We start from the raw sequence: 21490 nt of genomic DNA on the forward strand, positions 1-21490 counted from the left end.
GAGTGAAGTCTTGCTCTTCTCCTCAGGCCTCGTGCAGGATCCTTGCTCCAGAGCATTCGCGCCCGCGCCACGCTCGAGGCCGGACCGGGGTGACCGAGGCCGGCCTGAGGCCCACACACACCGCCAGCCTTCCAGGACCGGCAGGAGTCGCAGTTTGCTCCGGCTCCCACGTGTGGCACTAAACCAGAAGGGGGCCTTCACGCCATTTTGCACAAGCTGAGGCGTGTGCTGGAGGCAGAGGGGAGCCGGGGTGAGGAACCAAGCGGCACTACGGGCCAGAGGGGAGCCTGGGGTCCAGTCAGGAGCAGAACTTGGCAGAGATGACCTCTGTCTGGGGGCTTTAGAGGGTAGGGGCCAGCGTGCCTCGGGTGCAGGGTTGTGGGTGAGGCACGATTGAGGCAGCAGAGCTGAGGTAGAGTTTGAGGCTGGGTCTGGGTTTAGGGATCCAGACTCCAGCTCGAGATACTGCAAGGCTCTGTTTGTATAGTGTTAGGGATCAGGGGTTTCAAGATAGATTTCGGGCGGGGGGGGCGGTGTCTCAGGATTTGTGTCTGGATATAGCTAGTTTTGGAATCTGAAGTCTTGGGTTTTGTGACTGGAAGCTTTCTTATTGGAATCTGGAGACCCTAATTTTGAGATCTGAAAGCCTTAGCTTTGAGTTCTGGTGTATCATTTTGAGGATCTGGGGGTCCGATTTAGAAGGTTGGAGGCCTCGGAATAGATTTAGGGTCTAGAATCCCAATGTAGGGTATAAGGTTTGAGAATTAGGATCTGGAGTCACATTTGGGGACCTTGAGAATTAAGTTTAAGGGCGTGGAGTCTCCGGAGTATGGGGCTTCAATTTTAGAGTCTGGCCTCAGAGTGGGACTCATACGTGACATCTCTGTTTTGGGGTTGGGCTTACAACTTGAGGGTCTGAAGTGAGAGTTTGGGGGTCTTGAGGTCTGTATTTGAGGCTCTGAGGTCAATTTGGGGTCACTGAGGTTTGCTTTTGAGGGCTGAGATTTCTTTAGGATTTGGATTCTCTGTGTTAAGATCTGTGGTCTGTTATCTTAATATTAGGACTAGGGCGATATTTGGGGATCAGAAGTTGACAGTTGAGGGGTCTGCAGTATCTCAGTATCAGAGTTTAGGGTTTTGAGGTTTGGAAGGGCTCCTTTTTGGGTTCTGAGTCCTTACTTTGGGAGTTTAAAGCCATAGTTTCTGTGTCCTAGTATCTCAGTTTGGAGATCCTAAGCCACAGTTTTCAGCCTGGTGGTCTCTGTTTCAGGGCCTGACATCTGACTATTGAGACTGAAATTCTGAAATCAAAGTTTGGGAGTTTGCTCTTTTGGTTTAGCTTTGAATCGTGACGTAGAGATCCCAAATTTACAATGTGGGATTCAATGTCGAGTTTTGGGGTTTTTTGATTTGGTCTCTGGGCCCTTATTTTGAGACCTCTGGGGCTCAAAGGAACACCCCTGGGAAAATGAAGGCTGCTCGTCAAGCTGCCCATTTCTCCTGGAGTCCCAGGGGTCACTAATGTCTTCCTTTTTCTTCCTTTGCAGATGTGGGGTTCCAGCAGCTATTTGTGTTCCTCGGAACGTCCCAAAGTCAGTTCCCTGCGTTCCAATGACAGGTAAGCATCCCCCACCCCTACTCTTCCGTATAGGTCCAGCCATTCTGGTGGAATAATAATAATAATACTAGTAATGTTTACTGAGCATTTTGTTTTGCCAGACTCTTTGCGAAGCCTTTTGCTTGCATGGGATGATTTAATCCTAAAAACAACTCCACAAGGAATACAGTATAACCACCCCTGTCAAGATGAGAGAAGTCTGAGGTGATCAGCAAAGATCATCCCTGAGCCCTTGCAGGCTTTGGCATTCTGCGTGTCTTAGTTGCTCTTCCCCCCTTTCTCTTTTATTCACATATTCATTCATCCACCGAACACCTAGCAAGTGTCAGGAGCCTTATAGAGGAGATTTTCACAGCAGATGGAGGGTTGGATCTGTTTTCTCCCTCCCTTTGATGTCAAGATAAAGAAAAAAATTGCCAAAGGTCGTCTTATCCCTACTGTCTTCCCCACCCCATCTGCGCCAGTGACCTTCTGTTCATTCATTCATTAACTCCCAAAATAAGTGTCCACTTTGTTCACATTCTCTACTTAGGTGCTGCGCCCGGGAGGAGCACTATGAGGATGAAGAACACCTGCCTTGCTGCCCATTCCTCCTGGAATCCCAGAGGTGACCAGCAACGCGTTCTCTTTTTCTGCTTTCTAGATACGAGGTCCTTATATGAAGAAAGATGCTTAGTGGCAATGAACAAAAACCTAGCTGAAACTCCCTTAAGCCTAAGAGGGGGTTTATTGGATTCTATAAACAAAAAATTCAGGGGCATCAGGCTTGGCTGGTTTCGGGTGGGGGTTAAATTGTGTTGCCGTGAAACTGTCTTTCCCAGCTCAGCTTTGGCCCTATTGGCTTCTTTCTCAAGCAGGTTCTCCCCTTGCCAGGGCAAGGTGGCTTCCAGCAGCTCCAAATCCCCATCTTGTTAACTTGACAACCCCAGCCCAGCGGCTCATTCCAGAATCCATTGACTCTGATTGGCCAGACCTGGGTTACGACCTCACTCCTAAACCAATCAGTGTGACTTGTTGCTTCTGTGCTCCCTAGTGGAAGAGAAGGTTGATGTTAGGTTCTCTGAACCACAGGGACTGAGCGCGGGGGAGGGGTGGTTCACCAAGGAAAACTACTACCAGAAAAAGGGGGATTGGGTGTTGGTCAACCCAAAACAACAGTTTCATCAATCGTAGTCACACAGTAAATACCTCCACCCCATTCTCTAATATTCCTTATCCCTAAGTCATTCTGACAGATGACTGTGTATCTTCTGTGTGGAGCCAATATTTTGTGAGGACTCCGTGTTCCAGGTGTATGTTAAACACCTTTCTGACAAGATCAGTCTTGCTAGCCACCTGCATTGGATAAATGAGTTAAAAACAGGCTCAGAGAGATGAAAGCAGTTGTCAAAGGTCACACAGCTAGTGGCGCGGAGCTGGAATTTCCATCTAGGTCTGTCTGCCTTAAAAGCTGGGGCTTCCAGCCAGGTGTTATGCTGCCTCTTGGGACCGCTCCCTGGTTTGTTCCACTTTGGGGCAGCTCTAACTGTGATGTTTCTGTGTGTGTTAGAGCAAATTAGGGACCAGGCTTTGTTTTTCCCATTCTTAATATGAAAAATTTGGACTGGCTCTTGGGTCAGGCTCCTGTCAGCTCCCATAAAATAAAGGAACTGGGGAGTGTGTAGGCTGATTACTAGCTCAAAGAAGAAGAAACCTAGGAATTGGAGTCATTTGTCATTTCAAAGCCTAAGAGGCCATCACAAGACAGGAGTATTTGTTAATTCAACAGTTCTTTATTGAGCACCTACTAAGTGGCAGGCATCATTCTAGGAGCTAGGGATACAGCTAGGGCCATGCATTATGACTTTCATGGGCCTTCTTGGGCCCCTTCCTCCACTAAAAACATATGAAAAAGTATAGTTAACAACAACACTGGTATGAAGACAAATATAATCCCAGTTGGATGATATCCACTTTTTTCTTCTGATTTAAAAAATACTAGAACATTTTTATGAGTTCCTAAAGGTATCACAGGCCCTAGGCACCATACTTACTATGCCTAATAGATAAGTCAGCTTGGGATATTAGCAATTTCCCCTTATGGAGTTTATAATAAATACGATTTCGGGTGCTGATAAATGATATGGCATGGGACCCAAAAATGTGCTTATTTCGACCGAGTGGTCAGAAAGGGCCCCTCTGAAGAGGTTCCATTTAAGATCATCAGTGAATGAGGAAAACGAAACCAGCCATGCAAACATCAGGGCAAAGGAGCATTTCAGGTGGAGGGAAGACTAAGACCCTGAGGCAGAAATCATCTTGGCAGTTTAAAAACAACAACAACAAAAAGCAGAAAAAGGATCCACGTGGCTGGACCAGTTTCCTGCCGACTCAGAGGGCAGAGCTGGGGTAAGAGGGTGAAAAGTGTAGAGACGATGAAGAAAGAACTTGACTAAAACCAGAACCGCCCAGTAAGGAAAGGGGCAGGAGCGTATGGCTCCCAGAGTCCCCTGCGAGCACAGCCCAGGTCATAACTATTCAGGACCAGTGACCAGGAAATGCCAGGATTTGCCATTCTTAGTCATCCTCTTGTTCCCTCCAAACGCTTCTTCTGGAGGGGAAAAAAGTTGCACAGAAGACTCTCTTGTAGCTATGCAAAACCCAGAGCAGACACCTGGAGGCTACAGGTGGCATAAAACCCCTTTTCTCAGACAGGGCCAAATAATGCCTAGGCCTGGGCATGTTTTCTTCCTTGCTTTCTGTGCTGGTTCTCCCAGGGATGCCCCTAGAATAGAAGGAACGTGGTATGCAAAATACAAATATCAGGGCTGGGCAGGACTTTCGAGGTCAGCCTACCCTGTTTTTCCCCAAGGGTAGAACCCCAACACCCTTGCCCCTCAAAGTTATGGTGTCGACCAGGATGTAGCCAGAGACCAATTAGTGATTTTTTTCTTTCACTCCTTCATTCAATCGACTAATATGTGGAGTTTTATGTATTCATAGCACACCCCCTGTGTAAAGCCCTTTAATGGCTTCCCATCGGTCTTAGGATAAAGGCAAAAGTCCTCTGTGCCTCGAACCTGCAAGCCCCTGCCTCTCCTGGCCCCTGTGTCCTTCCCCAGTCTCGTCTAACCCTATAGGGCTCCCTGCTTTCTAGGCTGTAAACACTCCAGCTTTATTTCTTTTGAAAATGCTCCATGCTTCCTTGGGCCCCAGGGCCTTTGCACATGCCCTCTCTATCTGAAACGTTCTCTTTCACTCTTCACCTATGCCTTTCCACTAAGCCTTCGGAACAGGTTCTGCCCAGGTGTACTTCTCCAGGGAAAACCTCATTGATGAGGTCACCTATTACAAGCTTCCATTAACACCAAGGAGTATCTTGCCTGTGTCCCCGTCAGGATCAACTTCATGGGCAGGTGACCTATGTCATCACAGGGTCCTGTGCTTAGAGGAGCCCAATGCTTGGTTTAATGCTCCGCCCTCACGATCTTGAAATAATCAATTTTTGGACAAGAGGTCTGACATTTTTATTTGGTGTGCTTTTCCCCAAGCAAATTGGGTAGCTGGTTCTGGTCCTAGTTGGGATTTTATGTTTGTTTGGGTGACAATTTGAATAATGGTTTTATCCCTGGCTAGACCATGGGCATATTTATCTTTTGTATTTTTTGTCCCTGTCACCTGTCACAGTTCCTGGCACATAGATGGTGCTCAGTAGGAAGTTGCTGAATGAATGAGTGAGAAAGAATCTTTCAGGATGTCAGGATTGGATTAGGGAGATAAGTGTGTTGTCCACGCTGTTCCCCTGTCTCCTCAAGGGCAATGACAGTGACTCCTCTCCATTCCCACTGTCCAGCCCAGGGCCTGGCAGCAAGGCAAGGGAGGTTGGGGAGGCTTCCTGGGGCAGGCGGTGATTGAACTGGGCCCCGAGGGAAGGAGAAGTAGGGGCTGGTGGAGACAGAGGTGTTTGCACGTTCCGGAGGGAACAGCATAAGCAATAGCAGTGGCCTGTAATTTAGGACAGAGACTCCAATGTGTTTGTGTCTCCCTCTGTCAGGAGAGGGTACGGAGGTGTGTGCACACGGGTCTGTGATGAATTAGGGATCCGAGGATTAGATCCCAGAAATTCCTCATCTGCCCAGGAGTCAGCTACTCTCATGCCCTTTTTTGTTCATTCATTTAGCAACGATGCAGTGAGTTCCTGCACCAGAGCCGGTTCTAGGTGCTGGAGATAGAGGGAACCCCCTCCCCCACAACCCAGCTTTCGACCCAGTCCAGGGAACAGAGAAGTTCATGAACACGGGGGATGAGGGACCACAGCCGAGGTGCCTCACCTGTCCTGGGCAGTTAGGGTCAGACAATGGGAGAGAACCAAAGGAAGTAAGAGAATGGTCAGCCAGGCCAAGCCATGAGGGGCATTGCAGACCATATTGAGGATTTAAACTCGGTCCTTAGTGGGATGGCATGGAGAGGCTGAAGCACGTATTAGGCACCTAATAGACCAGGTTGTGCGCTGGGTGATTTCACACACTCTCATTTATTTAATCCTGTTGATAACCCCCTGAGCCTGAATGGGTGTGCTCATTTCCATTGCACAGATGAGCAAACTGGGCAGGTTCGTGTTTGAGACAGATTCTAGTACAGAGTACGGATGGGAGGAGGCCAGGCGGGAAGCTGGAGGGAGGCCTGGGAGGATGTCAGTAAAGGGATGAAAGCAGGGGCTGTGGTGGTGGAGAGAAGGGACCAGACGAGGAATGGGCAAGATTTGGTGACCGATTAGACAAGAGGATCAGGGATCACGTCCAGGTGATGCCCGGGACTTTGTCTTGGGTGCTAAGGCTGTGGTCCCTGAGATGGGGAACAACGAGACAGGTGCCAAATTCCATTTGGATGTCATCGTCAAAATCAGTTCTTGTGCCCAAACAGGAAGCAAAAGAAAAACCACACCAGCAAACTCCGTGAGTTGGCGTTGCTGCTCCCTGTGGCCCCGAGGACCAGTAGCAAGAAGCTCACCAAGGTATGTGGACTGAAAGAGAGGAGGTATATTTGGGAGGTGGATGTTAAAATGTCAGTAAGCAGGTTCACTCCCCTTGTCCTGAGAAACAGTGACAGACCCTTCCCAGAACAGCACCATGATGGGCAGGGGCACGCTCTGGATGGGAATTCCACTCTGGACTGCGGCATTGTCTCTCGAAAAGGAGGCAGGGGGAAGATGGGCAAGGAGCCAGGCACAGGTCACTGCTTTGGGAGTCCACCAGCCATGGGTTCGAGCCCTCCGGCTTCACAAGTGCAGAATCCCCGGCAGGTCACTCCCGTTAATCAGCCTCTCAAGCTTGGGGTTTCCCAGCTGTAAATGCGTAAAGATAACTCCTCCTGCTGAGAGATATGGTGAAGCCAAAATGACACCATAACCGCGGCGGGCCCTGAATACATTCCACTTCTCTCCCTGTTTTGTGACCTGTGGGTGTCACCTCCATGATGTAGATGCAGATAAAGAAAGTGCCTCTGCGTGTCCCCACTGGCTACTCCATAAACCTAGCCAGTGCCGAGCTAACATCTCACCCCCTCGCGGGGACAACTTAACGCGAGACTTGGAGATCCTGAAGGCCTGGCATGGTGTTTCCTTGCTATATAGTCCCTCTCATTCAGTCATTCACTTATTCGTTCATCAGCCAGGTATGGAAAGACTGTTGGATGTCAGAACTTTTATGATTGTAACAAGAGGAAGCAAAGGAGTTGGAGACCCAGTCCTCATCCTCTGGGAGCTCAGAATCTGGTCAGGAAGATAGAGATTTGAGCACAGGACTAACCGATCCGGGCTAGAATGTGCCACTCGCCTCCAGAGAGGTTCACAGGAGCAGGTGTTCTGGAAAGATTTGCCAGACTTTAACCCTGACCTTCTCCCCACACGGCGCATTCCATCAACCCCCAGTCCTGTTGAAATGCCCCCCAAATAATTGTTTTCATTTTTAAAGATAATTATTATCTATTTATTTTTAGAGAGGGGAAGGGAGGGAGAAAGAGAGGGAGAGAAACATCAGTGTGTGGTTGCCTCTCAAGCACCCCCTACTGGGGACCTGGCCTGCAACCCAGGCATGTGCCCTGACTGGGAATCGAACCGGCGACCCTTTGGTTCACAGGCCATGCTCAATCCACTGAGCCATACCAGCCAGGGCCCCCCTAAATATCTCTTAATCATAAGTGCTTATAATAGTTTCTTGTTGCTACTATCACAAATTACCATGAATTTAACATTTAAAACACCACAGATCTATTCTCTGACCATTCTGGAGGTCAGAACCCCCAAACGAGTCTAACTGGTCTAAAGTTGGGGTGTCGGCAGAGCCACTTCTCTTTGGAGGACCCAGAGAGAGTCCATTGCCTTTGCCAGCTTCTGCAGGTCACCGTGTCCCTCGGCTCACAGCCCCTTCAAAGCCAGAAGTGTGGCATTTCCAAATCTCACCTTCTCTCTCTGCTTCCACTATCACTTCACCTTCTCTGCCTTTGACCCTCCTGCTTCCCGCTTATAAGGAATCCTGATGCTGTAGGGCCCACTCGGATAATCCAGAGTAATCCCCACTCTGAGGACCCTTATTCAAGTCACATCAGTCACATTTGCAAAGTTCCCTTTGTCCTTTTTAAAAAAGGTTTTATTGATTTATTTTTAGAGGGGAAGGGAGGGAGAAAGAGAGGGAGAGAAACATCAGCCTGTGGTTGGCTCTTGTGTGACCCCTACAGGGCACCTGGCCCACCACCCAGCCATGTGCCCTGACTGGGAATCGAACTGGTGACCCTTTGGTTCCCAGGCCAGTGCTCAGTCCCCTGAGCCACACCGGCCAGGGCTCCCCTTTGTCTTATAAGGCATCATAATCATAGGATCCGGAGACGGACATAGACATTTTGGGGGGCGTGGCATCACACAGACCACCCAGTGCTCAAAATTATTTGAGGAATTTTGTCCTCAGACATTTGAGTATTTGGGGTATGTAGGTGCTGTCACAAGCTCTTGGCAGGGAGTGCAGAAATGTCTAGGACACAGTCCCTGCTCTGGAGGAATGACATTCTGGTCAGGGACAGGCACAATTTTATCACTGACCGGATGACCGCGTCTCCTCGTGGAATTCTGCCCAGGCCTCGGCCTACTTTCTTTACCACGGGTTCTCTACTGTAAGGGATCCCTCTCCTCTCCCGCCTTCCCCCTTCCTTAGTTCAGTCCCGGACCCTCTGCACCACATACAACCTGAGTTCCCTTCAGCCCCCAACCCCCACTGGACCCGTCTGCTTGAAGTGCATCATCGCAGCCCCTCGGGGCTCTGGGGCTTGCTCCATCCATCACTCAGTGAACGTACTGGTGCAGCCTCTCCCGAGTTTGGGACGGGACACAGCTTAGACTGTGGCAGCCCGCTCACCACCCTGGCTGATTAAATGCCCCCTTCCCCCCGTGGTACTGCAGCTTCCTCTCCCTCTGACCACCAAAGCCTTCAGCATGTCACTGCGACTGCTTTCTGACCTCTGACCCCCGTCAGGTGAAGAGGTCTGAGATGGCACGGACCGTAAGGGATAAATCCTTATCCCCGGTGCCTATGGGGCTGAGCACCGAGCAGAGAATACTAACAGTTGCTCCCAAAGGACGGGGAATTCGAGGTGCCAAGCAGTTTGTATACATTTTGTCATTTACTCCTCCCCACAAAGCTTGTGAGATGCAGATGTTCTTTTTTTTGGTTTGAGGAAACTGAAGCACAGAGAGGTCGTGTTGCCCAGGGACACGGCCGGCTTAAGACAGAGTCAGGTGTCTCTTCACACAGGTCCGCGCCCTCAACCACTCTGTCATTCATTGCTCAGTAGGCGTGTGTCGAATGAATGAATGAATGAATGAATGAATGAATGAATTTTCTCTGTTGGGGAAGTTGCAGGACTTGTCCATCTGACCCTTAGAAGATCGCTGGTATTTGAAACTTTGGTGCAGCCCCCAAGCTAACCTTCCTGAAGTTTCAATTACTGAACTTTCTGTCTTGAAATCTCAGACGAGGCCCAGTTGCCTCCTGCATAAAATCTTTATCCTAGCAATAATAAGTAACATTTTGTATTCCTTTATAGTTTAGAGACTTCAGCTTAGTGAGTGCCTACCATGCGCCAAGCCTGGTGGTGGAGATATTAAACTAAACACACAGTATCACACCCTTGCTGGTGTGCATCAGTGGACTGAGCACTGCCCTGTGGACCTAAGGGTCGCCAGTTCGATTCCCAGTCAGGGCACACGCCTGGGTTGCCAGTGAGGTCCCCAGTAGGGGGTGCAAGAGAGGCAGTCGAGCACACATCCTGTTTCTCTCCCTCTCTCCCTCCTTTCCCCTCTCTCTAAAACAAAATAAATAAAATATTTAAAAAACAACACTGGGAAGCCCTGGCTGGTGTAGCTCAGTGGATTGAGCACAGGCCTGCAAACCAGAGGATCGCGGTTCGATTCCCAGTCAGGGTACATGCCTGGGTTGCAGGCTGGTTCCCTGCAGGCGAGCCTCCAGCAGGGGATGCATGAAAGGCAACCGTACATTGATGTTTCTCTCCCTCTCTCCTTACCCTCTAAAGATAAATAAATAAATAAAATATTTAAAAAAAAAACACTGGGAAAAAACATGGTCTGGATATAAAAAGTCACTCCCTTGAGAACCTGGTGAAGGTATACCCACTGTCATCCACAAAGCATGTATTAGGCAACCGAAGTATCAGGCTCTGCACTGAGCGATCTCACATCCGCTGCTTTTTGACTCCTAACGATAATCCTCTGAGCCTGGATAAGGATCTCATTCCCATTGCACGGATGGAAAAACTGAGGCTCAGAGAAGTGGAACCACCTGCTCCCAGTACACAGCCGGTGAGGGGCAGATTGAATCCGGATACTTCTCAAAAAAGCAAGTCTTGTCCATGTCGCATGTACTCCCTAGTGAGGTCGTAGCTGCCGCTCATGGCTCAGGTCAAATAATTTCAGCGACCGTCTGTATTACAGTTTACGGGGCAGTTTCACCTGAGTCCCCTCGAGGGACCACGTTCCCTGATTTGCAGTTTGGACTCTTACTGCTAACAGTTTTCTTGTTGTTCGAGCGTTCCAGTAGGATCCCCCCCCAAATCCTTCTTGCTGTTCTTCCCTCATGTCTGCACCGGGCTAACGCCTTTCATTCTTCAGGTCTCCGTTTAAATGCTGATGCTTCCAAGGGGCCTCGCTGGACATCCACCCGTGACCACAGAATCCTGTGTTATTATACTCTCTGATTCGTGATGCTTATCACACAAGCCAGGAACTTTGTTTGATGTATGAGTTTGTTAAGGTCCGCTGCCCTCACTAGATTGTAAGCTCTGTGAGGCAAACGGAAGTATATCTAAAAAAATCAGTATTTCCAGGTCACCCCTACACACCCGACCCTGAGTAGGTAGCCGTCTTATTTGGCTGCTCCCAACCCGGTCGGTATTTAATGGCTGGACGGGTGCTGCGTGCTGGGCAGGAGGTATCGCGCTTGGCACTGTGGGAATATCTGCCTCTCCAGCAGTCACTGGCTAAGGCAGCTCTCAATTCTGTGTGCTCGGGACACAGAAATCCAGTAGCTACCGTCTGTACCCTCAACTAGTCCACGGGCAGCAGGAGAGAACCATGTATAGACAGACCGTTATAAAACAGTGTGGCAAGTGCCTTGGTGGAATTCGGTCCCAGGGTGTTGCGGCAGTGCCTAGGAGGGACATCTGACCCAGCCTGGGCGAGAGGGGTCAGGAAGGAGGGAAGCTCCTTCCTCCTGGAAGGGGGATCCCTGTGCTGAAGTTCCGAGCAGATGCCAGGTGAGGGAGCGTGTGGGAAGAAGAGGAAGACTGCAGATGGAGAACACAGCACGTGCAAAGGGCTGGGGGTGGGAAGCTGGACAGCACGTGCCAAAAAAGTGGACCAGGAGAGAGGCTGACGTGGGTGTAGAGCTCGGCTCCACCACTTGCCCTCTGTAACCTTGGCAATCCCATCACACCCTGAGCCTCGGTTTCCTTCGCCGTGACCGCTGCCTCGCTGGGCCGCCATGAGAACCAAACGGTGAAGCAGGAAGGTGCCTATCAGTGGAGGGGTTGCTGGGGTCGGGGACGGGGCCCCGGAGCCCTCCTCACCCCGGTGCACGCCCCTGCCGTGCGTGACCGGCCTTTCCTTTGCGGGCAGAAGGAGATTCTGCTGCATGCCCTGCACTACATCCAGCACCTCCAGAGAAACATCGACGTGGCCCAGGCCCTGCTAACCTTCCACGCCGCCAGTGGGAAGGGTGAAGTCCAGGGTGAGTGAGCTCAGCCGGCACTGCGCAGGGCCCGCGCTAAGTATTGTCCTTTGGTCCGGGACCCTCCGAGACTTAGGGGTCAAAGTCAGAGGAGGGTGTCTGGGGAGACGGAGGGAGTAGGGGTCTCGGAGTGGGGCCTTTGGGGGTAATAGAAGGGGAGCCCTGGCAAGTAGAAGAAACAACCCGAGCGAGAGCGTGCAGGCAGGAGAAGACACGTGTGGAATGTGTGGGGACAGGCAAGCCGAGGGTGTGGCTACGGGGACCGTGTAGCATCAAGACGACGTGCACAGGCTCTCGCTCCGTGAGCCAGGTCCTCAGGTACTTGTCTGGGTACGTTACCCTCTCTGAGCTTCGGTTTCCTCGCCTGCAAAATGGGACCGATACTCAGGCCTGTCTCCTGGGTTTGCCTGGAAGATGAAATGAGTGAACACACGTAGAGGGTGTTGGGACGCCATGCCTGGGACACGCCAGCCGCCCAGGACTGCAAGCGCTGGCTGCTGCCATTACTGGCGCAAAACCACACAGGCCGGAAGGGGAGCCGCTGGGGCAGAGACGAGACCCCCGAGGGGCTTCGCGTGCCGGCTGCAGAGGGAGACGAAGTGAGAACCACGGACTTGCAGGCAGGGCCAAGCCATCGATTTTCTTTCTTTTCTTTTTAAGAAAGAGTTCTCTAACATCTAGGGTGGAGGGCCGGTTATTAAGAGAGAAACTGGAGTCTGGGAGATCCGTGGCGATACTTTTAGGGGTGATCCGGCCCCGTAGCTGAGTGTGGACAGAGCGGGTGCGTCTGGGAGACGTTAGGGAGGAAGAACGGAGAGGCCTGAGGGAGAGGCCCTGGGCGACCCAGGGCGGGAGCGGAGCCCTCACTGTCTCGAGGAACTGGTTTGGGGTGCAGAATATGGGGACACATTTGGGGAGCACTGAGTCCGTCTTCTCTCTGGGCTAAGACCCAGAACGGCCCCGGAGAAACCCCAGTTTTTTTGCCTGTCCTTTTGCCACCTGACTGTGGAACCTCATAGTTTTGGTCTCCGTTTGGGACATCAGTTTCAACCCCTGTAAAGTCGGCCTGCAGAGGGTGGCAGACCGTCCCCACCCCTGCCACCGTTGGGAGGGGCTGTCCAGAACGGAGGGCTTGGGAGGGGGGCGAGGGCCTCTGACCCGTCTCCTTCTCCGTCCTGTGCAGGGCGGGGTCGGAACCCTACCGCGGGCTCTGCGAGGCGCAGACACCTCACCCCATCCAGCCCCCCACACTCTTGTAAGTGCTGTGTCTGGGGAGCCTGTCAGAAACCTCGGAAGAAGAAGCTGACCCGAGCCACAGGTACAGGCTGTCAGGGGAGGCAGAACTGGAAGTGGGGGTCAGATGGAAGTGGGGCTCCTTCCCCAGGGCCGCCACGCTCCCAGGAGGCCAAGTCAGCAACCCTGAACCCCTGGCGAGGCTTCAGAGTCCGGCATGCCTGGGTTCGATTTCGGGCTCCTCCTCTATTAGCTCTAAGACCCGGGGTGCTCACTGTCCTCTGAGCCTCGTCTTCCTCATCTGGAAATTGTAGTGCCTGCCACAGCGGGGTCTTAGGGGTCAGAGGCTGGGGAACATCCCGCTCAAGCGATGCGTGAGAGGAGAGGAGTGGGGTCTCTCTGATGGAAGCTGCCATCAACATGTATGGTCTCCATGGCCAGGGACCTGTCCCTGGGCCAGGCCGTCAGGGAGGAAAGACCCAGGCGTGGGAGGCCAGTGTCCAGGGCCCCGCCTTAGCCTGGCTGTAACTCCCCTACGTGTCCCTTTTCTTTTGCGGGCCTCAGTTCCCACGTCTTTAAAGTGGGAGTTGGACCTAATCAGTGATGTCCAGCCCTGGCCGCACACCCCGGTCATCCAGGGCGCTTTAAAAAATGCCTATGCCCGAGGCTCACACCCAGAACGTCAGGTTTCCATGGTCTGGGGCGCCAGCTGGGCATCGGATTTTTCAGAGCTTGCAAGGTTAACCAGTTCTAACTGGAGGCACGGGAGGGAAGCGTCGGACTAGGCGCTCTCTGACTGAGGACCCGGGCTTGCCCGGGAAGTCTGTGAGTGGCCAGGCCAGGCACAGCTCTGAAACAGGCGGTTGGGCCCAGAGCAAAGGAGACCGCCACCTGAGCCGTGGTGACACTCAGGCCCCAGCTCCATTTGATGCCGTCTCTCTGTTGTCCCAGAACGCCAGACCCGGGCTCAGAACCCTCGTCGCTGTCTGGCCCTGGACAAGCCCAAGAAGCAGGTGGCCGCACCCGCAGACCAGAAAGGAGGAAATGTGGCGGGGACCGCCGCTCCTCTAAGATGCGCTGATTCCTACACGCACCCCGAGGCTGCGTTGTCCTGGCCTCAAGGTGACAGAAACGGGAGCAGACCCTGGCTGACACTGCTGGCTGTGGCTAAGGACAGGGTCTCCTGGGAGGTCTTACGTTGGTCTTTCCTCACCATGAACTCGGCCAGCCATTTATTCGCCACTTACTGGGCATCTGCAACAGCTGGGCACAGTCCTAGTAGCTGGGGACTGGGGCCTCAAGGGAGCACAGGAGGGACACTGTCTCTCGCCTTGCACAGCCATGGCCTCTTTCCCAGTGTCTCTTCCCTTTAGGGTCAGCCGTGGGTGTAAAGGCGGGACAGGGTCAGGGTCAGGGTCAGTGCAGCCCTCGTGTGAGAGCAGGGCCTCCTCAGGAAACGTTACTCAATGCAGCCAGACAGCCGCTCGAGGGACTCCCTGTCTCTGCACCGGGTTCAAGAGCAGCGAGGGCTCCCTCGGCAGAGAGCCAAGCGACAAAGTGGGCGACTGGAAGACAGGGCCTCGAGCCGTCCTACCCCATCCCTCTGTCCACTCAGCCCTTACTCCCTGGGCGCTGCCTCTCTGCCAGGCCACGTGCCAGCTGCTGGTGACACAGTCCAGTGAGGGAGTCCAGAGCGATCAGGCTTTTGGGGGTTGCCCAGAGAGTCTTGGGGACCCAGAGGAGGGGCCTGACCCATCTGGGGAGGGAGGGCTTCCCAGCCCTGCGTGACTTTGGGCAAGTTACTTAATAGCTTGACGCCTCAGTTTACTTAACTGGAAAATGGGGGTGATGGTGGTACTCCATCAGAGAGGATTACTGAGCAGCGTGTAAAATGCTTAAATAGTGCGCGCTGGCCCCGGGGAGCTCTTCATACTTGTTTGCTATCCTCTCCATCGACGTGATTCCACGTCAGGATTTGGTCTTCCTTGCAGCTTCGGATAGAGGAGTGGGATTCCAGAAACCTAGTGGTGATTCGGGTTGTCCCTGAGCCTCCTGCAGAGGTCCCAAAGGCAGAGGGGTTGGCCGGGGTGGGGCGGGGCGAGAGGCCGTGGCAGACCCCGCGCCCCTCCATCCCCGCCGCTGAGAGTCCAGACTGTGCCCGGGTCACAGGCCCCGCACTGCCTCCGCAGGCTGCTCCTGCAACAACAGCGCCCAGGATGATGGACCTCACCCTGCCCTCGGGGCCCCGCAGGGGGCTGAGAGGACCTACTTGGTCAACGGAACACAGTCATATCTCAGGTAAGGGAACCCCAAGGCTGTGAGTGGGGGAGACTGAGGTGTTTGGTCTGGAATGGCGGAGGGGCGCTGAGAAATGAGGTCGATGTACATCCGCGGCCTGTGTCTGCGGAGCGCGCACTGCTGTGGGCCCAGCTTCCTGCAGGTATCGTGAGCTTGAAGGAAAGACGGGCCACAGCGCCTCCCCGGCCTCCCCAGCTTCCCCAGCCTCCCTGCCTCCCGTCTCACCCTTCCAAGCCATCCTTACTGGTCACACAGACCTTGACCATGTGAATTCATGGCTTAAAGCCCTCCCCCAGAGCCCAGATATCTCCACCAGCATTTGAGAACTTCGCTGGCTTTATCTTACTGTGCCGCACCCTCTTCTGCCCCACACCCATGAATCTTGTCCTTAATACCTCGAACTATTCGCCACTACCCACAGGAACCCACTCTGGGCTTCTCACCCTCGGATCCCTCTTCTCAGCAAGCCTGCTCCCTCCTTCAGGCCCAGCTCAGGGCCATCCTCCCTCCTGCCCTGCCTGCCTCTCAGACGCCCCCCCCCAACCCCCACGTTGTCAGCGCCCGAGGACAGCCCCTCTCCTCACAAACCTTGAAGCTCTGTGAGGGCCGCACCTCAAACCGATAAGCTTTCTGCCCTGAAGCCACACCCCGGGGAGACAGCTCACCCAGGGAATTCCACCTCTTGCAGGCAGAAGCTGGCCTTCTACGAGTCCAGCGAGGAGGTGGACAAGGAGGCCGCAGACGCTGACCCTTGGCTTCCTGCCTGGACCCCAGAGGGCATCCCCCCAGGTGACTGAAACTCTCTCTCTTCTTTGTAGGCTGCTGTGGGGGCTTCTGGGTACCTTCCTTGGGAGGGTTCCAGTGGAAGCGGGGAAGCGGGAAAGGGTGTGACCACCTGCTAAGCGCAGGATGGCAGACACACAGCACCAGCTGTCTGTTGCCACAGCAGACATTACTAATCTGCCACAGGATGGCAGACATTACTAATCTGCCACAGGATGGCGGACACACAGCACCACTGTCTCTGTCTCGGGTGGTCCCTGTGATCCCAGACACTACCTCAGAGTATCATTCCTTTTTTTGTTCTGGGATTTATTAATTATTTTTTTAGAGAGGGGGGATAGAGAGGAAGAGAAACATGGATCGGATGCCTCTCCTGCAACCCAGGCATGTGCCCTGACTGGGAATCGAACCTGCGACCATTTGGTTCACAGGCCTGTGCTCAAGTCACTGGACTATGTGAGCCAGGGCCAGAATCATTAACACAGAGATCCAGTTACCTACAATCAGTCTAGTGGATCTGGCACAGTATGATACTGATTTTTTTTTTTTTTTGCCATTCCTGACATAACGCCAGGCCTTGTGCCTCATCATGTCTACCAAGCACTCAAAATGAGCGGTCGGCAGTCATCTTTCCTCAGCGTCTGGCATCGTCTCCCAAAAGCCAGCTGGGGGAGAGGCCACACCCCGCTCCAAGCCTGATGTTTTCTTTTCAGGGAGCCCGCTGGCTTTGGGCCCCCCTCAGATTGACAACCAGAGTGTGACGGGCCCTCTGAGCGAGATCCTAGGCCTCAGCCCTTCCCTCTTCAGCTCCCCAGGGAAAGCACTGCCAGCAGAGACCCTGGAGGACAGCAGCCTGTACCTGACTCAAGGTGAGCACACGCGGCTGGGCGGAAAACACATGGCGACGCCCACGGAGCGCGCAGCCCTGTGCTGGGCGGAGCTGGGCACCAGGGATGAGTCTCATCCAGGTCCTAATGCGAAGAGCCCGCAGCCTAGGCGGGGGGTGGCCCCAGGTGGGGAGGGAGAAGGCAGGCTCCTGGAGCCTGCTGTGGGGACCCACTAGCTTTGCCCAGGTTGGAGGTGGTCCAGGGGAGCTGGCCTGGGAGCGAGCTAGATTTGGACGTGGGGCAGGAGGTCAGAAACCTGGAGAGTGGCACTCAGCCAGCGGGCTGGCGGGACAGAGGCCTGGTGCCTTGAGGCAGGCATTTCCATCCCGGGGTGAGCACAGGCCCTCGTTTCTGAGGTTTCGACAAAAACCCTCTGGCCTCCCTCCCTGACAGCTCTCTTTGAAGAAATTTTCTTAGATGCTGTGCCTTTGCCTTCTGACTGCGTGCTGGAGGACCCGCAGGACGAGGTAGGCATCTCTCCACCCACCCGTCCCCAGACACAGTCATCCTTCTCCCCACACGTTCCACTCACCCGCCTGGTTCCCTCCTCCAACCCCTGGGCTTTGCCGGAGGTTCACCTGCTCACCCTTTGGATGCCCACTGCTGGCCACCAGACGCTCACTCTGGGCCGGGCACTTGGAATGAACTAGACGCTAAGGAGGAAAGCTAAAAAGTTGCTAAAATTACGTGCCTATGCAATGCCCCACGTAATTTTACAACCACTCTGAGACGGGGTCTCATTCGACAGAAAGCAGCAGGTCAACCCCGGGAATCCTCAGTTGGAAAGACCCGCCTCCCAGCCCCCCCCCCCCCCCCCCCGCCAGGGGCTCACCTCTGTAGCCACCATCTGTCCATCGGCAGCCCCAGCCCTGGTCCCCAAGCCCTTCTCCCTCCAGTGGGCGGGGGCGGGAGCGCTGTCTCAGTGAGTAGTTGAATGGGCAGTAGAAACAAAAACAGATACCCTTGAGGGAAAGGGGATCAGGGGCTGGGAGGAGGGGGGCAAAGGTAGGGAAAGTGGGGACGGCTGCATCAGTGCCAACAATAAAACAAAGAAAGAAAAATAAGCCCTGGCTGGTGTAGCTCAGTGGGTTGAGCGCAGGCCTGTGAACCAGAGGATCGCGGTTTGATTCCCAGTCAGGGCACATTCCTGGGTTGCAGGCCAGTTCCCAGCAGGGGACACACGATACATTGTGTGTCCTCGGTAGAGGCAACCATACATTGATATTTCTCTCCCTCTCTCCTTCCCTTCCCCTCTAAAGATAAATAAATAAAAATATTTAAAAATTTTTCTTGCCCTGGCTGGTGTAGCTCAGTGGATTGAGCGAGGGCCTGCGAATCAGAGGAACGCAGTTCGATTCCCAGTCAGGGCACATGCCTGGGTTGCAGGCCAGTTCCCTGCAGGTCAACTCTCAGCAGGGGATGCACGAAAGGCAACCATACATTGATGTTTCTCTCCCTCCCCTTCCCCTCTAAAGATAAATAAATAAATAAAATCTTTAAAAAAATTTTTTTTCTTTAAAAAAAAAAAAAAGAAAAATAGACACTCCGTGAGCGCCGGGCACTGTGCTGGCTCTGAAAGTCCGTCTACTGTTCTGTAGACACGTAGGGAAGTAAGGACTTGCCCCGGCCTCCAAGGCTGTGTCACTGGAGGCACACTGATGGCACGGAGAGATTCGGCCCCAGAGCAGGAGGCAGAAGACCCGAGCCGCATGGAGAGCTCCCCTCGGACCCCTGTGGGAACTCGGGAACATCGGCTTGGATTCCAAGGGTGTTCGGAGGGTGTCTTGGATCTGAACTGCTTCTCACGCTCCTGTCCTAGGAAAGCCAAGCGTGGGGGCGAGAAGGGCACCACGGGCTCTGCTCACGTCCCCTCCATCTTTCTCCTTCGCCTCCCAGGACTCACCCCGTGAGGCCTCCAAGGACCTTCCTGACTCCCTCGGCCCGTGCCAGTGCGTGGGGTCGCAGGAACACCCGTCGCTGAGGGAGGACAGTTCCAGCTGGGAGGACTCGGTCACCGACACGGACTCGGAGGTGGCGTGGGCGCAGCAGGGGAGGGCGTATGGCCATCGCAGTTGGTCCTGCCTCTCCCACTCACGCTATGTCTCTGCTCCCCACCCAGGACACTCCGGCTGACCCCGAGGGCCCCAAGTCCATGAGCGATGAGGATGGAGACTACACGTGGACTCCCAGCCGCCAGGTCTCGACCTTGCCCTCTGCCAGGAGGAAGAAGGCCCAGAAGGGCCAGGCAGGCAGGGGCCCCGTGAAGCCCAAGAACAAGAAAGTCCCCAGCTCCACTCAGACGAAGAAAAAGTGTGTCAACGGCTTCATCATGTTCTGCAGGATGAACCGGAAGCAGTATATCCGGTGGGTGGCCCCTCCAGCAGCCACGCCCTACCCCAGATCTCACCAGGGGCCGTGGCACTGGTCACGGCCTGTCAACTGGAAGCAGTGAAACCCCCTCCGACTTGAGAAAAAAAGGAAATTAATTGGCTTATGCAACCTGAAAAAGGGAGGAGGTGGATGGGGTTCAGGTGGGGCTGGTCCGAGGGCTTGGCCTGGAGTCCTTGCCCCCCTCTCTGTGCCACTGTCTTCCAGGTGAACTGCATTCTCGGGCAGGTGGGGCGCGGGTGGGGCAAGGTCACCCCTGGGAGGCCCGGGCTTGTGTCCTGGCTCCCACACTAGCACCGGAGCACAGCCCCTCCTGTCTGAGGTTTCAAGAAAAAGTTCTTGGGGCGGACTTGGTAGGTCAGGAGACCAACGCTGTGCCTGGTCGTTGGGGGCTGGGGGATGGGATGAGATGGGAGGCCCCCCAGGTCCCAGCGGAGAACCGTCAGCACCCTTACAGGAAGATGGGGAACTGATATTGGGACACGAGACCCCTACAGGTCCGGGGACACAGCTGTCCCCTTCCCAACAACCATTTAGCCCGGTGCCCTCTTTGACGCCCCAGCTCCCAGGGGTGTGACAGGGGCACCAGGTAACACGGGCGGGGGAGAGCCGGGTGCCCAAACGCAAAGCAGAGGCGCGGAGAGGGCACGAGCGCTTGGCGTGGTCAGGCCAGGCCGGTGGCCTTGGCCGGAGTCAGGCTGCCCCGCAGGCCTCTTCTTACCTCCTCCCTCCTGTCCCAGAGCCTGCCCGGGGACGGCATCCACGGCTGCCACTAAAGAGCTGGCCCAGCTCTGGCGGGAGATGACGGAGCAGGAGCGGAAACCGTACTGGTGAGAAGCGCGGCAGCCCGGCCCGCGGGGGAGGGCCCGCTGCTCCTCGGGGCTCCGGTCTTCAGAGCCTTGGCCTTCCTGCGATGGGGAGGAGGCGGGCAGTTCACTGGGGTGGGAGATTTGGGTGTCGCAAACTGTTGTGACATTCCTGGGGGTGACAGAGGTGGAGAGGCGCTCCACTTTGGGACTTAGAAGGACAAATACCTTAATTTGGGATTTGGACCCCACTGCCCTAAGTTGCTTTCGCCCTCTCTGCCACCGGGGTTTCTCGGAGCAGGAAACCGGGTCTTCCCTTCCGCTGGGCCTCCTCCCCCTCCTTCCCCAAATCCCCTCATCGGCGCCAAGGCCGGAGTTTCCACCTGCCTGTTTCTCAGCTGGGCCCTGAAACACACGGGTTTTTAACAAGAGCGCAGGGCTTCGGCGAAGAGCCCTCGGCGGAGTCCCCTTGTGGAGACCCGGACTCGGAGTCCCCGAGGCTCGCCCGCCCTGTGGGACCATATAGAGCTCCGGCCACACTGGGGACAGAGCAAGACCCCACCCAGCCCTCTCTCTCCCTGCAGCATCAAGGCGCGGAGATTCAGCCGCCAGCACAACCGGATTGTGAAGAGAGAGAGCTCCAGCAGCGGGGACGACGACTGGGGGGTGCCCAAGCCCTTCTACCAGCTGCTGGCGGACAGGGCCCGCTCCGCCTCAGGGCCCGCCGCTCAGCTGCCTTCGCGCCGTGAATGAGAGGGCGCCTCGCCTCGCCTCGCCTCCCCGCCGCCTCGCAGCTCCGCGGCTCGATGGAAACCGGGAGCGCGCGGGGAAGGCTGTTGCCCCTCCTGGGCCTCACGCCCGCCGGCGAGGTCCCCTTGGCCAGTTCCCTCGGGCCGGCAGGCGGAGGGTTTTCTGATTCTGATGTTGTGTGTGTGTGTTTTTACGTGGGCAGCTGAACCCGCCTGTCCACAGCTCCTTCCCCCCCCCCCCACCCGGGAAGGAGGCCCTGGATGAAATGCAGGGAGGTGAAGGTACGGAGAAGGGGCTCCCTACACCCCCGCCCGCTGACCTGCCCTGGCCCACCCCAGAATCAAATGGTTTCAACCCTGTTTGTTCTCACCTTAGCCTACTCCTCCCTCCAGTTCTATTTATAGGTTATTTATTGTTGCCAACAAAATAAAGTGGAACCCTTGTTACCAGCAAGGG

The 21490-nt window shown here is 54.6% G+C and overlaps 1 protein-coding gene across 1 annotated transcript; it reads left to right on the top strand.

The window, feature by feature from the left end:
* Positions 1 to 5782: 5782 nt before the first annotated feature.
* On the top strand, positions 5783 to 21412 carry MEIOSIN (meiosis initiator). Its single transcript, XM_037059734.1, has 13 exons — positions 5783 to 5787; positions 6467 to 6611; positions 11778 to 11889; positions 13073 to 13207; positions 14074 to 14244; positions 15312 to 15420; positions 16109 to 16209; positions 16917 to 17072; positions 17484 to 17557; positions 19011 to 19145; positions 19210 to 19454; positions 20219 to 20308; positions 20869 to 21412. Exons 1-13 carry the CDS (start codon positions 5783 to 5785, stop codon positions 21035 to 21037), a joined length of 1647 nt encoding a protein of 548 aa, XP_036915629.1. The 3' UTR covers positions 21038 to 21412.
* The last annotated feature ends 78 nt before the right edge of the window (positions 21413 to 21490 follow it).

The sequence above is a fragment of the Sturnira hondurensis genome, unplaced genomic scaffold (assembly GCF_014824575.4).
Source record: "Sturnira hondurensis isolate 20B ecotype Veracruz unplaced genomic scaffold, ASM1482457v3 Scaffold0001020, whole genome shotgun sequence".
Classification (NCBI taxonomy): Eukaryota; Metazoa; Chordata; class Mammalia; order Chiroptera; family Phyllostomidae; genus Sturnira; species Sturnira hondurensis.

Excerpts from the sequence above, each read along its gene's own strand:
- MEIOSIN (XM_037059734.1), top strand. Across the intron at positions 13,208-14,073 it reads GAAGCTGACCCGAGCCACAG|AACGCCAGACCCGGGCTCAG; the intron begins GTACAGGCTGTC and ends CTGTTGTCCCAG. Across the intron at positions 19,146-19,209 it reads CGTGGGCGCAGCAGGGGAGG|GACACTCCGGCTGACCCCGA; the intron begins GCGTATGGCCAT and ends CTCCCCACCCAG.